The sequence below is a fragment of the Melospiza melodia genome, chromosome 12 (assembly GCF_035770615.1).
Source record: "Melospiza melodia melodia isolate bMelMel2 chromosome 12, bMelMel2.pri, whole genome shotgun sequence".
Classification (NCBI taxonomy): Eukaryota; Metazoa; Chordata; class Aves; order Passeriformes; family Passerellidae; genus Melospiza; species Melospiza melodia.
Genome location: NC_086205.1, coordinates 15,051,732 through 15,066,425, shown reverse-complemented (window position 1 = coordinate 15,066,425; position 14,694 = coordinate 15,051,732). Strand labels below are relative to the sequence as shown.

The window sequence follows — 14,694 nt, the reverse complement described above, 5'->3', positions numbered from 1 at the left end:
CCAGGGCACCACCTGCTTGTTCCTGGTCTCATGGAAGCTGTCCTAATGGCTCTTGGGATTGTGAGCATACAGGCTGAGTCCATATAAATGGGGAAGTTGCATTTGGCACCACTGGTGTTTCTCCAGTTATCTGCAGAGCTCCAGCTTGTTTGAAAGCATGTGGAAAAATTGAGTTTTGTGCTCTTGAAGTTTGTGCACTTTGAGGATGCTGTTCCTGTTGGAAGACACTCCCAAGATTGTATTTGTCCCTGTGTGGGGTGGATGGTCAGGGCTGAACTGCAGCCTGTGTGTAAGGTCACACAGCAGAGCTCCTTGGGGTGGAAGCCTCGATGGAGGGGAGGGTGAAGCAGGAATGGTGTCTGGCTGCAGCTGGAATTCCTTGTGGGGATTTTGCTGTTCTCTCACTGGGGAGTGCCAGGCTGCAGTGGCAGCTTGGGGTCTGAGTAATCGCAGGCATCCTTCTGCTGCTGTGCCTGGGTCTTCACTGCCCAGCTGGAGACAGGGATGCTGCTGGGGGCTCGCTCAGCCTCTCCCTGCTCTGGGGCAGCCCTGAGCCTCTGCACCCACAGGGCATCCTGGGGCCAACCTGCTCTGTGCCCAGGGACACTGTGGGTGGCAGCAGCTGAAATAGCTGAGCACATCCTGAAATGGAGATGACACTTGGACAAACTTGCTGCCTTGGGAATGTTGCGCTTCATATTGACACTCCTGAGAGATCATGGAAGTCACTGTGTCCATGTGCTAAACACAACTGGGATAAGTGTTCCAAGAAATTGTTGTACCTAAAGGTAATAAGCAAGGAATAGATTTTTTTGGAAGTGAATGAAGTTGAAAAAGTTGAAAAAAAATTAGCAGAAGTACTTAGTGGTCAGAAGCATTCTCTTCGCTCACTTTCACGGGAAGAAACAAACATCTCCCAAGCTATGTTTAGTGGAAATTTGCCAGTGAAACTGTGCAAGTTATCACATCTAAATATAGTCACAGCAACCTACAGGAACTGGGTTAATATTTTTATTAGCTGGAGGAGGATGGTTCTGCTTTTCTCATTTGGTTATTAATACCCTCTATAATGTGCCAAGGTAACTATCATTTACTGCAGTTTCCATTGTCTCTCTATTTATACTATATGTAGAATAAAAGCATGTTTCTCTGCTCTTTGGTCAGGCACAGCTTAAAAAAAGAACAAACCACCACAAAACCCAAACAAACCAAAACAAAAGAGGCCCCAGTAAAGACTAAGTAATCTAGAAAGAAAACTCTAATTCTAAGGGGATTTTAAATGCTATAATTAAAGTTCTGCTGCACTTAAAAATTATTTAAGTACCACCTGCAACCTAAAAGTCAGTGGTGCAACAAAGACATAAAATAAAGCCTCGTCAACTCCTTCAAGTCTAATTAAAAAAAAGACCATGGGTAAGCATGCTATAAGGAGAACATTTCCCATGTAAATAGTACCTTTAAAATAGCTTTCTTTTGTTCTGTGACTGTTTGCAAACCCCAATCTGGCAGTCCATGTAGATTGCTTCATTGTCTGGTGGTGCAGTACAGGCTCTTTTACCATTTCATATCAGCATAAACTGTTTGCCTGCTCAGCTTTCTTCATTTTGTATTGTTCAGGCTGAAATCCCTTATGATTTGGCACATTATTCTCTTTCCTCCTGTTCCACAAAAGTCAAGTAACATACCAGACTCCATAGTGAATCTTGAAATACATGAATAATGTGTATTCCATTAAGAGAGAGTAACAATATCCCATAAAGAACAGTAGATTATTTTTTGCTTGCCAAACTGTACTTGTATGTTAGTTTAAACTTTCTTTGACTTAGTAACTGTGGAAGCAATCTGCAGCCCACATTCTGTCATTTCCATCATGTTGTCAAGTACAGATTTTTGAGATCTTTGCTGTTAGCATTTCTTAGTAATGTGTAGGTGTGAAATTCTTCAAAGCAAATTCCATGGTTAGAGTCAGTGAGCTGGTCACCTAGGAAACTTTTAATAATGGATCCAGTTGGCTTGATGATGCAATTCTGGTATGATCAGATTTTTCCAGTTCCCTGTAATTTGAAAATGTAGTGCTTGAACAAAAAGTAGTCTTAATTTCCTTCATAGAGGAAAATTCTCCTCTGCCTTCAGTTCTGTTTTAGTCACAGTCTAAGATGCAATGGTCTTTGTTCATTTTGTGGTGATTTCAGTAGAATTACTTGAAATTCCATGATCTTTGTAATAAGCTGTTTGAAAGGTTTTGAGCCATTATTGCTCTGTTTCTGTCTCTTTGTGAGTCCATATGAACTCATTGCACCGTGAGGTCCTCCTGTCCTTTTGAGATGTATTTGGGCGATTTTCTTCTGATTTTTTGCTACAAAAGTCTGCTAGCACTTAAGAGGGGGGAAAAAGGTGGAGCAAATTATCTTCCAAATGTGACTTTCCAAAATTTTTGGATTTTCAAGTTGAGTTGATGGAAGAATTTACAATATTTCTAGTTTCTTCTTTGCATGTTGTATTGCAGGAGCATCTGGTTTGGTAGAGCTGGCAGTTGAAATTATCTCTAGGACCTTTGAGGAAAAGGATTGTGTCTTGCCCCCCTGCTCACAGACATGCCTCCCAGACACCCCCACCCAAGGAAAAAAATAAAGAAAAGAAAAAAAGCAATAGCAGGATGTGAGAGAAATCCACAAAATTGTGTGTAGTGGGGAGGGCAGGTAGAGATGTCCTCTGCAGCTGAGGAACTTGGGCAGTGTCAGATAAAGCTGGAGGAGCCCTGCTCAAGGCACAGGCTGGGTTTGGTGGTGTAGGCACTGGGCACAGGGTGCTGTCACTGCTTAAAGGTCACACCTGTTCAAGGAGTGTCTGGGGAAGAGCAAGGTCACAAAGCAGATCAGGTGTTCTGCAATTTGCAGAAACACCACCTGAGTCAGGAACACCCTTAAACTGAGACCAATATCACATGTGCTTGTCTTATCCCTGCTGTACTCCACGTACACCATGGAGCTGCTGGTGAGGATGGAGCAGCCAGAGCACTGTCACACCTGGCAGGATGCTCTGGAGGTGACCTGGTGACCAGGGCTGAATCTGAGCCATATTTCAGTGGAAACAGTACAAGTGCCACCTGAGACTTTTCTGCAGAGTTTGTCTGCTGTGGGTACTTCAGACAGACTTGAATTTCATTAGAGCAGATGGTTTTATGCTGCTCTACAAACTGTCTGCATTCTGACAGGTATTTCTGCCTGAGTCAATGCACTTGAAGTATTGGCTGCAGAGCATTGCATGAGCGAGTTGCAAGGTGCATTTCTTCTATAACGTGGGAACTGGGTCATCATCGCTTGTGTTAACTTTTGCTGCTGTCACATAAAACAAAATGGGGAGTGGGGAGTGGTTTGAATACACTCAGGATGATGTCCTGGCTGTCTCAGGGCTGCTGAGCCTGTGGTGGTGGATGAAGCTGAAGAGTTAATAAGAATGTTTTCCATAGCAGACCCTTCTTGCACATTTTACTGGATTAAGGAAGGTAAACCCAGAAGATGTTTTTTTGGCAAGTAATGCAGTAACAGGCACTCTGTCTGGAATACTCATCATAGGTGATTAGTTTTATTTTATTGTAAGGATTGATCTCATGGGCTCTGGTTAGAGCACAGCTATTGCTTGAACTTGGCCTGAATTGGGGAAGCTGCAATGTACTCTGACATCCAGGCTGGTCTGATTAAATACTTGATTTTAGGTAGGGGTAAAACCTTCTCATAGCTTCAAATTATTTACTTTCATTATGCAGCATATTGCATAGGTTTCTAAACGTTGTTCAGTAGTTTAATTGGGAAGCTATTTAGAGGAAATTCATGACCCAATTTGAACTGTGCTAAAAGCTCTGGAATGTGAGGAGGAAATTGGTTGCATGGTCACTTGCCTGTGTGCAATAAGAGGGCAAAATTAGCAGTGCTGTAATGTACCTATGCTCTGAATAAAAAAACCAATCAAACAAACTCCTTGCTCTTCTGTCTCTGCCCACGGACTTAAAAGCACTAAATGCTGTTTGTTGAGGGTTTGGTTTCATTGGTTGGGTTTTTTGACTTGTTTTCATGAAGAGTATGCACTGCTGGCTTTCAGGGGAGCTCCTGGGGTTGGGTGAAGTTCTCTTACTACCACTCAGCTGTGTGGTAAGCAGTGACAGGATTAGCTCAGACTGAAAAGTAGCCAGTTATTTTTGTTTTGAAGATTTCTTCCTGTCCACTATTTTTGTTTTTGTGTCTTGAACTAGTTGTTTACAGAGTAGATAGACTTGCTTTCTCTTCCAGAAGATAATTTTAAATACAGCACCTTGCCCATAGCAGTTTTTGTTTGGTAAGGTCTCACACCTGTACTGTGGCAGCATAATTGCCTTCTGTCTTTGAATGAGATGCAGAAAGTCATAGAGCTCCCTGAGCTAGTGCTGCTGTTCATTGCATTTTATGTCGCAAATTGTGCCCTGAAAGCATATTAATACATGTTCTTTCCTTTCCTTCCTCAGATAAACTTCTGGTCTTTACTGTAGCAACTAAAGAAACCGATGGCTTTCACCGCTTCATGCAAACTGCCAAGCATTTCAACTACACAGTGAAGGTATTGTGTGTGTTCTGTACCAAATGTTTGTGCTGTCCATGCTGTGAAACAGAACCAGTAAATGGTAGCAGACCTTGCCTTAGCTTCATTGTGTGCTGGGACAGAGGGAACAGCAGCAGAGCTGGGGGGCAGGAGGGGCACTTGCTGCTCTCCCTGATGCTCCTCTGAACCACCGTGGGAGGGAGCTGCTTCAGGGGTTTGCAGCTATCATGGTCAGCATCCTCCTCACTCACAGGTTCTGGCACATTTTATCACAGAGCCTTGTTTTTCAGTGTGGCTGATTTTGTTTGTATGAACACTTCTGGGAGCTGTACTGCGCTCAAGGGTTTTGGATCTCTTTCCTTAAGCAAGGCTGGAGCACTGCTGCAAGGAAGGAGGGAGGCTCACAACTGAAAATGTCTCTGTGTTTCCCAGGAGCCTGTAATTTCTGAGAGGACAATGTGTCTCTATCTTTCTTTCCAGCCTTTTCTGCCTTGCTCCATGCCTCTGTATGTCACGTACTTAGGTTGGCCTCTGCATGACCTTGGGAAAAAGGGAGGGCACTAACCTTCTAAACTTTCCCCAAAATTGGTTCTGCCAAGAGAAAATCCAGGAATTCAGATGCTGTTATGAAATTTTTCTTCTTACTTACCACAGTGCCTGCACTATAAATAGGAAATTATTTGGGTCTTTGACATCTACCACTGAATTTAGAGGACTGAGAGAACCTTCCCTGATATGATAAAGCTGTAGTAGAGCACCTGAGCAGCCTGAGCTCTGGATACATCTTTTAGCTTTGCAGATTTTTCCAAAACATCATGCAATGTAGTTCTTCCAGGCTTTATATGTTCCAGAAACTTTATGTTCAAAATACATGAAGAGCTTTTTTTTACCCCTTTTTTGACATGTAATCTGCTATGCTTGGCTGGGGAGGAGTTTTATGTTTAGCTCAGTTTTAGCAGTGAGCTGTGTACTGGAAAACCTATCCTTTCCTTTTTGTACAAAAAACTTGCAATTTGAATTAGTTATACCGTGACCCACCCAGATCTTTTGTGCCTCCTGTTCCTAAAGGCATGTTATGGAATTTTAAAGGTCTCGTTCAGAATGTTTTTCTAATACAGATTTTGAAACAATCCTTAGCTTTTTTTTCTATTTTTTTTCCTGAAGGAGACACATTTGAGTAAATGGCAGTAGCAGGCAGTTGCTTGATTCTTATTTGGTGAAGAAATGTCTCTCTCATGTTTTTGCAGTGATGTCATGGTGCTGAATGTTGCTTCAGACATGGAAAACCTACGATGCTGGAAGTGCTGGCTTGCTATGCTTTAATGTGTTGCTTCTGCTTTAGCATCTGTTTTCAATAAGGATCTGCTTTAAAAAAGCCTCATGGGTTTGAGTACTAGCAAAAAGTGTTTTTTTTTTCCCCTCTTATTGCAGGTTCTTGGAAAAGGTGAAGAGTGGAAAGGTGGTGAGCTGCCCAACTCCATTGGCGGAGGGCAGAAGGTTCGGCTGCTGAAGGAGGGCATTGAAAGCTATGCTGATCAAGAGGACCTGGTTGTACTGTTTGTGGAATGGTGAGCAGACCTGGCTTCTTGTCCTTGTGTTTTACTCTGGGTAGACATGCAAAAGTAGCTCCTGTGACATGCTGAAAGTTTAATGATGCTTTTGTTCTTCACTGCTTTATTTGAGAGAGTTGGCATCTTTCTTCATTCATAAAAAATAGTGGATTGCTTTTGGAGCAATTGTTACTTTTTAGTGGATTTACAGATGTAAGAGTTCTGCTGCCTCCAGGGGGTAAAAAAATGTTGCTGGGAGCTGACAGGCTTTTAGGCAAGCATTTGTCCTCTCCCTGCTGAGCTGCAGTGAGAGCAGGATGTGGCTGCAGGCTGGGAGTGTGGATGGGAGGGGAGCAAAAGCAGCTCCAGAAATAAAGAGTCCAGTCGGGACCAGAGGCATTGTCTTGTTCCATGAAGTAACAGTGATATGGAGGAAGCTGGAAAATGGCTCCCTGAGGAAAGCATTTAACAGGAGACTGTCTGTGTGTTAGAGAGCTGAAACAAGTCTTGGTGTCAGATGTAGCCTGGTGCCTGTGCTCTCTATGTGATGGAACATGGAGAGACAGAGCTGCTGCAGGTGCCAGATTATAGCTCACAGCACAGCTATGCTTGAACATCCTCCCTGCAGGCCAGATAGGCTTCTCCTGTCACTGAAAGCATAGAGCTCAAATGTGCTCAAAACACACATTCTCTGTGGCTTCCCTCTGCTTTTTCTCTTCCTCTTATTTTCCTCCTGTGGCAGCAGCATGGCCAGAGTAGCTCAGAATCCAGCTTGCAGCAGACACCAGGCCCTTCCACGCTGCTAACCAGAGCAGGGTCACAGCTCTGAAATAATCACTGGAGGAAGGTGTGGGACCATGTCTGGAATCAGGGACAGGGAGCTCCAGTGGTGACAGGCAGCCTTGGAGAGGGGAGCTGAGAGTGAGCTTGGAGAGAGTCGTGGATGAGTTCACCCCTGCTGCTGTACCATGCTGGAATGTCTGCCCCAGAATTCTCTTTCAGCTTTTAACCTGCTTTATGTATTTAAGACTTGACAGTTGAAAAAACTTAGGGGCAATTTTTCAAGGCTTGGCAGGTTTTGCACAGCAGACATCACCACAAGGCAAAGTGGCTGGACACTGGCAATTTATGGAAAGTTAATTTGTTTTGCACAAGTTAACACTTTGGGAAAGTTGGAGTAGCTATTAAATTGGTGGTAAATTCAAATACATTACTTAATTTTCTGTTCCTAGTTTACCTCTTCTGATGAGTAACAGAAATACCTAGAAAGCAAAAAATCTAAATAATTGTCACTAATTTATAAATAAGCATTATAAGGGATGCTTATTATGCTGAATATTTTTAAGCATGCTTAGGTCTGTGGAAGTTACCTAATTTGAAGATACACATCCAGTTTTTGAATTTCTTTTTTTATTGACTTGTTCAATTTTGCATTTCCTAAATGAAAAACGAATCTTTCTAAAAGTAAATACATTGTTTGTTTGTTCATAGTGTTGTCCTACTAATCATACAAGAACTGAAACTTTTAAAGGTTAATTTCAAAGATTTTTTTTGTGCTAAAGCTCAGATAAAACAAGCATTTCCCAAATGTTTACTACTTACATCGAATTTCTTTGTTTCTGAATTTATTATCCTAATTCATAACAATTTTCTTCCTGTGTGGTAAAATATGTAAATTTATTATCACATTGGTACAGAGGTCTAGCTCAAATCTTTCTCCACCATAATTTGCTCTCTGGAGGGGCAGGCTGTCTGCTGGCACGAATGAGAGAGTACAGAGGACCATGTGTGTCGAAGTGCAAAAGCCATAATCTTTCTTCCTATGAAAAATCACAGGATTTAAGGCCTCCCAAGTCCCTGAAGTCCAAAATCCGGAGTACATATTTGTTTAAAGCTGGTGGAACTGATTCCAGACAGGAGAGAAAAAACCAGTTTGCTAATTCTAGCATTATATTTTAATTCTAATGAGCTTTTGCATTTCCAGAAATCCTGGTTTGCAATTTAAACACTGATCAATGTGGCAGTAAGTTTGGAAAGGACAGATGTCACAAACTTCCTTTCTTCTTCAAGTGTTTTTTATTATATTCATTGTGAAGCATTTGGAATATTAATCTTGGGGGGGGGGAGAAGGAAATGTCTGGTTTCCTTACTGTAACTAGGAAAGTAATTTCTAGGGAGCTGTTTACTTAACAAACTTAGTTTCTTAGTTTGGGTTTTTTTTTCAGCAGTTTTTTATATGGCTCAGAATTCTGGAAATAGTTTGAGCTTCTTCTGTGGACAGCTTGTGCCTATGTGTAGATAGCAAAATGCCTGCAGATGGAACACTATTTAAATTAGGCTTGTTTTTGCTTGAGCCAGCTTCTGGTTTGTTTTGGACCATTTCAGATTGAACTGGCTAATGGCCAGTGTAGACTGGATAAATTGGTTGGTGCTGTGACTGTTCATCCAGAACTCTCACAGATATCTCTTTGTATCGTGGAAGAATTTTGAAGCCTCTCAGTTTGTTCTTTGTTTTGTCGTATTTTTTTTTTCACATTCATCAGAAACTAAGGGATAATTATATTTTTTATGTGTCTCAAAATGGTTAAGGTGTGGTCCTGGTGGGGACACAGTCTAAGTGACAAAATAGCTTTGTGTCTGTTTTGTGACATTGCTAGTCACTAGTAGGCACTGTCTTGTGTTTTGAGCTCTCACCCTGCAGCTCCATTAGTAGCAAGTTCTGATTGTTGAAGTTGAGGATGCAGAACTTGCATGGTCAGTTCTAGGGCACCTGAGTGTCTGCTGCAGTTTCCCTGCGTGGCTGGGAGTGCAGGGTGCATAGCCAGGATGCTTTGCTGCTGCAAAAGAGAGGGAGGGAGGAATGGATTCCAGTCCCAAGCATCTGGGAGCTTCAGGAAATGGGATTAGGTTGTGGAAACTTTGGTGGGTTGTTTTTTTTTCTTTCTTTCTTTTTTTTTCTTCTTGCTTTCTACTTAATTTGAGGGATTTATGAAGAATAAATAAAAGAATCTGAGCTGTTCCTGCTTGCCAGGGAAACCTTCTTTTTCCTGGATACGTCCACACTGTTTTTCCCTGTCAAATTTTGAAGTCTTGTTTAAAGTAAGTGATTGTGTCATCCCTAATAACAGTAAAAACTGTCAAGGATAGTCTTGGGGCCTGTTTTGTGATGGCTTCAGTGATGTAGACCTGAAGTGAATCCCCCCTTACAACAGGAGATGGGGTCGGAATAGGCCAAATGTTACCTGACAGAGCAGGTAAACAAGGCAAATGATGCATTTACAGGTGTAAAGGAGTTTTCCTTTCCATGGAGAGAAAGTGGGAGCCTCCTAAAGCAGCTGATGAGGGTGCTGTCAGCAAGGTGGAGGTCCTGCCCAGGGAGAGGTGTGGTGGCATTAAGTCACCTCTTGACAAGAGAGCCTTGACCATTAATGGCAAGTGTGGGTTCCAGCTGGATTAATAGAGCTGCATGATATCCATTGCAGGTTAGCAGCTCAGCTCTGGGTTCAGGATTATAAACGCTGCTCTATTGAGTAGCATATCCCCTTTCACAAGCAGAGCCTGTGGCTGGCCCAGCCTGTTGCTCAATTTGGCTTTCTTTCACAGGATGACAGTCCTTGGAAGCAATGTTCCAGGGTGTTGGGCTCCTTCCTGCAGCTGTAAGCCCTAGCAGCAGCAGCACTACCCTGCTCACAGAGGAGAAGCACAGCCTGCCATGAGCTGTTAAGTTTAAGGCTCAGACAGATCTCTTTTTGTCTGTCTGCAATGTGTCTCCTGTTTCTTGTGTGTTCTACAGGCTGGGTCTGGCATTGAGACGGGCTGCAGAAATTGAATGGAAAGGGAGTGAAATGTATTCCAGTAATTTTGGGCAGAAACAGGCATATTTTGTGAAACTGGGGAAGGTCCAAAATGTACAATTTCTTTCATGTCTTCTTCTGCCAAAGTTGCAGAAAAACATAACAGAGTTTTCAGAAAACCACTTACTTATATAGACTACATAACACAGTTCCTCTCCAGGGTTCATACTTTGCTTTGTGGTGAAAATATTTTCTTACATTTGCAAGACAGCTGTTGTTCAGTTCTCTTAGGCCAATTTCATGAAATCTTCTTTGAAGAAATGACATCTTGAATAATTTCAGAACTGTAATAAAGGAGTACCAGAAGTCAGTAATGGTTGATCTGTTGGTGCTATTGCTGGGTAATCCATTGCAATGCAAAATATTCTGTGTACTGGAGGTGGGAATGCTGCTGTCCTAGTTAGCCCAGCTAAAAGGCTTGCTAGAAAAGTCTAGGTCAAGGTTAGAGCTTGGTTTTGGGTAGCTGTACTGTTACTTTTCCTGTTATCAGGGCTAGTGATTTTCAATTTTTAAGGTATATGTGTAGGGCAAGAATATCCCTGTGTTCAGATGAAGAAGCTGCAAGGCTGAGATGCTGCCATTGAAATATTTTGCTGCTTCTATGAGAGACTAATCTATGATGTGATTCCAATTTCACTGTGGCATTCTTCATGCTGTGTAAAGTGAGCCTTGAAGTGGGAGGCATTGGCACAGGTCACCCAGAGCAGCTGTGGATGCCCAATCCCTGCAAATTCTGAGTCCAGGCCAGATTGGGTGGGGCTTTGAGCAGGCTGGTCTAGTGTGTGGCATCCCTGCCCATGGTGGGGGCATTGGTTTGTTTGCTTGGTGGTGTTCCCAGCCCCCTGTGCCCACCAGGCATTGATTTAGATTTGGCTCAGCCACAAGAAATCACCAGGCTTGGGATGCTCCATTCTTACAGGACCTTGGCCAAACCCAGGCAGGATTCATTCTGGTTTGGCACACTGTTGGCCTTTGGCTGTGTCTAACAGCCAAAGATGAGCCCCCCACCTTTAGGCCTTTATCCTCAATAGGAATTGTGACTCAAAGGCAGGTAAAGTTTTTCATAAATAGATATTGTATACTTTGAGCCTTTTAAGTCTTTAACACAATAAAGAGGTTGAAGGAGAAATCTATGCCTTGTTAGGATGCAATACACTTTTTATGGGCAACTAGACTTCATTGAGATCTAAGAGCTGTTGTGTTTAGGAGCAAGATCATCTAGATTTTCTCAGTGAAAGTCATCTAAGTCATCTTTCAGTCCTACTTTTCATCTGTTAAAGTTTGATATATTTAATTGTTGTTCTTAAAAACATAAGCAAAATAGGACAATCAATTTCAGGCAAACAAAATGTGAAGAAAAACAAATGTCCAAAATGTGTAAGACTAAAAAGCAGGAGGAGAAGCTACTTTGGAGAAGTAGTACGGATTGAAGTATTGCTCCTAGAAGGGCATACAATTTTTACATAGTGGTTAAATATGATATAATTAAGTAATTTTTCAGAATGAAAGGGCTGTTTGATTTTTAAATTTGAATAGTCCAGTTTTGAACACAGTAACATTAAAATGAAACCAACCTAACAGATGTATTTTCTTTCCTTTTAAGCTTTGATGTTATCTTTGCTGGGGGCCCTGAAGAGCTGCTAAAGAAATTTCAGGAAACGAATCACAAGGTGGTGTTTGCAGCAGATGGACTGATTTGGCCAGATAAAAGGCTGGCTGACAAATATCCTGTTGTCCGGAGTGGGAAACGATTCCTGAACTCAGGAGGCAAGTGGGATCCTCAAACACTTGAACTTGAGGATGACCCATCTCTGTTATTTGTTCTGTGTGCTTGTTGCATGTGGAGTTGTTCCTGAATTACCCAAGTACAAATCTGATGACTGGATATGCTGTCATCTTCCTCCCCTCCCCACCTGAATAGCTCCTCTTCTGTGCTCAGGCATAGTTTTCATTCAAATGTGCACAGTGTGTGTTTGGCAATAACTTGTAAAAAGCCGATAAATATGGTCAGGGTCTAGCCAGCAGGTGTGCATGGCAGTGCAGTGCTGTGCAGGGATGACCCCATTGCTGCAGGAACAATGCAGAGCACAAGCCCAGCAGAGCAGCACGTGCTATTTATAGCCTGGCCACAGAATTCCCAAACTCTGGAGCCCTCTGCACGCAGGGTGGATGTGCTGGCAGCTCTGCCTGGCCTGGCAGCATGGCTTACACAGCTCCTTCTACAGGGAGTGGGAGCTGCTCCTGTAATCTCAATGACAGATTAATTCTGGAATCCTCCTTTAAATGTCAGCTTTGCTAATAATTTAGCACTTGATTAATACATGCACTGATTCAAACACTGTGCTGTGCAGAAACTATTGAGTGTTTCATTTCTGGGGCACCCTTCTTCAGTGTGCAGATCTGGTTCTTTTCCTCACCTATCTGTCCTATCTTTTTTTTTATTTTGGTGTATGTTTGTTTTGAGTTGAATTCTCATTATATTTCTGGCAGTATTAGATTCAGACATTTCTGCCAGTAAGAACTGATTGATGACAAGGAAGCTTTTTCCACAAATGGGCTTCTTGGGAAAGTGATAGTCTGATATCATGCTTTGGCCTTCTCACAACTATCCTGGGCAGATCTGATTTATTTTTTTCCTTAAAATACCATTAGTATAAAAATAGCCAGTAATTATTAACTGGAACTAGCCAATAAGTATTAATTGGAACTTTTTGAAACAGACCTGTTACATACCTCAGGAAGAAGATTGGATTTTGAGCAAGTTTTGTAAATTTCCTACTTTTTCTTTGCTGGCAGCACTCAGAATGAAGTCCCTGGTTGCTGAACAGCATTGCAGGGTAGTGTTTTTCATGGAAATAACCTGTGTGTGTGATGTTGCAGGATTTATTGGTTATGCTCCATCCATAAATCATATTGTGCAGCAATGGAATCTGCAGGATAATGATGATGACCAGCTGTTTTACACCAAAATCTATGTTGACCCATTGGCAAGGGTAGGTAGTAACTCGCTTTATTTTTTCTTTCTGCTTGAAGTAACATGCTGCTCCTCATAAAACACCAGGAGATGAAAAGAGAAGGAATGCTGTCTCTACTGGAGTGCCATGTTGACAGTTGTTTGTTCTCCTGAGGTTCCTACTGCTGGAATGATGAACAGGCTCCCAAAGGGTCATGACTTGATATATTATTTCAGGCTGCCTTCAGCCCCAGGCAGGTTGTGCTTCATTGTTAGAAATAGCAGCTCTGAGGTATATGATCAGACACATTTATCTCAATGAGGGTCCCGTGTACTTGGCCGTTTGATGGCCAGAGAATGTGGCATTTTGCCAGGGTGTCACTGAACTACTTGCTGATCCAGTGTTTTATACTTTGGCTTGCTGCCACTTCAGATCCTGCCTTCAGCTTTCTGTGCAAATAAGTTCAATAAAGCTGCATTGTAAATTTTAGGTGAAGATCTTTGTATCCTCACTTAACAAAGTTCTCTGCTGAGTTGCAGCATTGAAGCATGATAGGTGTTAGAGGTGTGTCCCTAAGGCTACAAAAAGGGGGATAAGGGAAGCTGACAATATATTGATGCAAAAAGACTTTAGAAGCTGATATAGAAGAATTTGGGAAAGGATTTTGAGAATTTGTATGCTTAAGGCAGATGCAAAGTTTTTGAAATATATACATGTTTTTTCTGGCATAACTTAATGGAAAATCAGGCCTGTTTGGATAAAGATTCAGAAAAAGAATATTTCTGTTGGAAGGGACCTGCAGTGGTCATCTAGTCTGACTGGCTGACCAATATGGGCCTGACCAAAAGCTAAGGTGTGTTGCTAAGCTCATTGCCAAAATGCTTTTTAAGCACAAGAGAGGCTGGAGGTTTTGACAACCTCTCGAGGAATGGACCCAGGGTTTGACCACCCTGTTCATAAAGAAATGCTTCCTAATGTCCAGGCTGAACCTTCCCTGGTGCAGCTTTGAGCCATCCCCACCAGCTCAGCACCTCCCTGTCGCCTTGCCCTGCTCAGGAAGCTGCAGGGAGCACAGAGGGGCCCCTCAGCCTGCTCCTCTAAATGAGACAAACCTCAGCTGCTCCTGATGGGAAATTCCCTCCAGCCTCTAATGACTGAGTTGCTTACATGCAAGTTCAGTCAGATGCCAGGTATGCAATTGAAGAGACAGGGTGTAGAGATATTAAAGCTGATTCTGCATCCAAGTCAGAAGTAACATAATTGGTTGTCTAAATGGATTGTCTTCTAGACCAGAGCTGTGTATCTGTGCAGAGCACTGCTGCACCATAATTCAAAACTCTTCCATCGTGCTTGCTGTACATCACCACTGATTCTCTCTGTAGTAATAATGTGCCTAATGCTGTGGAATGTGTAAGAAGATCTTGGAAGACCAAAAAAAAAAAAGAACATAATCTGTTTTTAAGCATGTTTGAAATGTTACATACTTGAATCAGCATTTTAAAAATGGTAAAACATGGTATTTAAGTAAGCTAGGATTAGTAATACAACATTAGGAACATGTTTTAAAACCACCAGTGTTTTCTATCCTGACATGATACTTGAGTTTGACTTTTATATTTTTGTGACTCTGAAACACAGCATGTTTTGTTTCTTGGCCAAGACTAGTTAATTTTTTTTAATGACACAAATTTTCTTTGGCGTATACTGCAAAACTGCAGTTCCTGTGGAGAGTTATGACCTTTATCCTTCAAGTTTAAAGTTTCT

At 42.1% G+C, this 14,694-nt stretch overlaps 1 protein-coding gene across 3 annotated transcripts in view; it reads left to right on the top strand.

Annotated features, from left to right (window-relative positions):
• The window catches only part of PLOD2 (procollagen-lysine,2-oxoglutarate 5-dioxygenase 2), a 49,060-nt gene that overhangs the window by 10,803 nt on the left and 23,563 nt on the right, over nucleotides 1-14,694 (top strand). For all 3 annotated transcript variants that reach the window (XM_063166936.1, XM_063166938.1, XM_063166937.1), the window contains exons 2-5: nucleotides 4,499-4,590; nucleotides 6,004-6,140; nucleotides 11,580-11,743; nucleotides 12,857-12,969. In XM_063166936.1, the coding sequence (XP_063023006.1) occupies nucleotides 4,499-4,590; nucleotides 6,004-6,140; nucleotides 11,580-11,743; nucleotides 12,857-12,969 (506 nt within the window). The remainder of the gene's footprint in view (nucleotides 1-4,498; nucleotides 4,591-6,003; nucleotides 6,141-11,579; nucleotides 11,744-12,856; nucleotides 12,970-14,694) is intronic.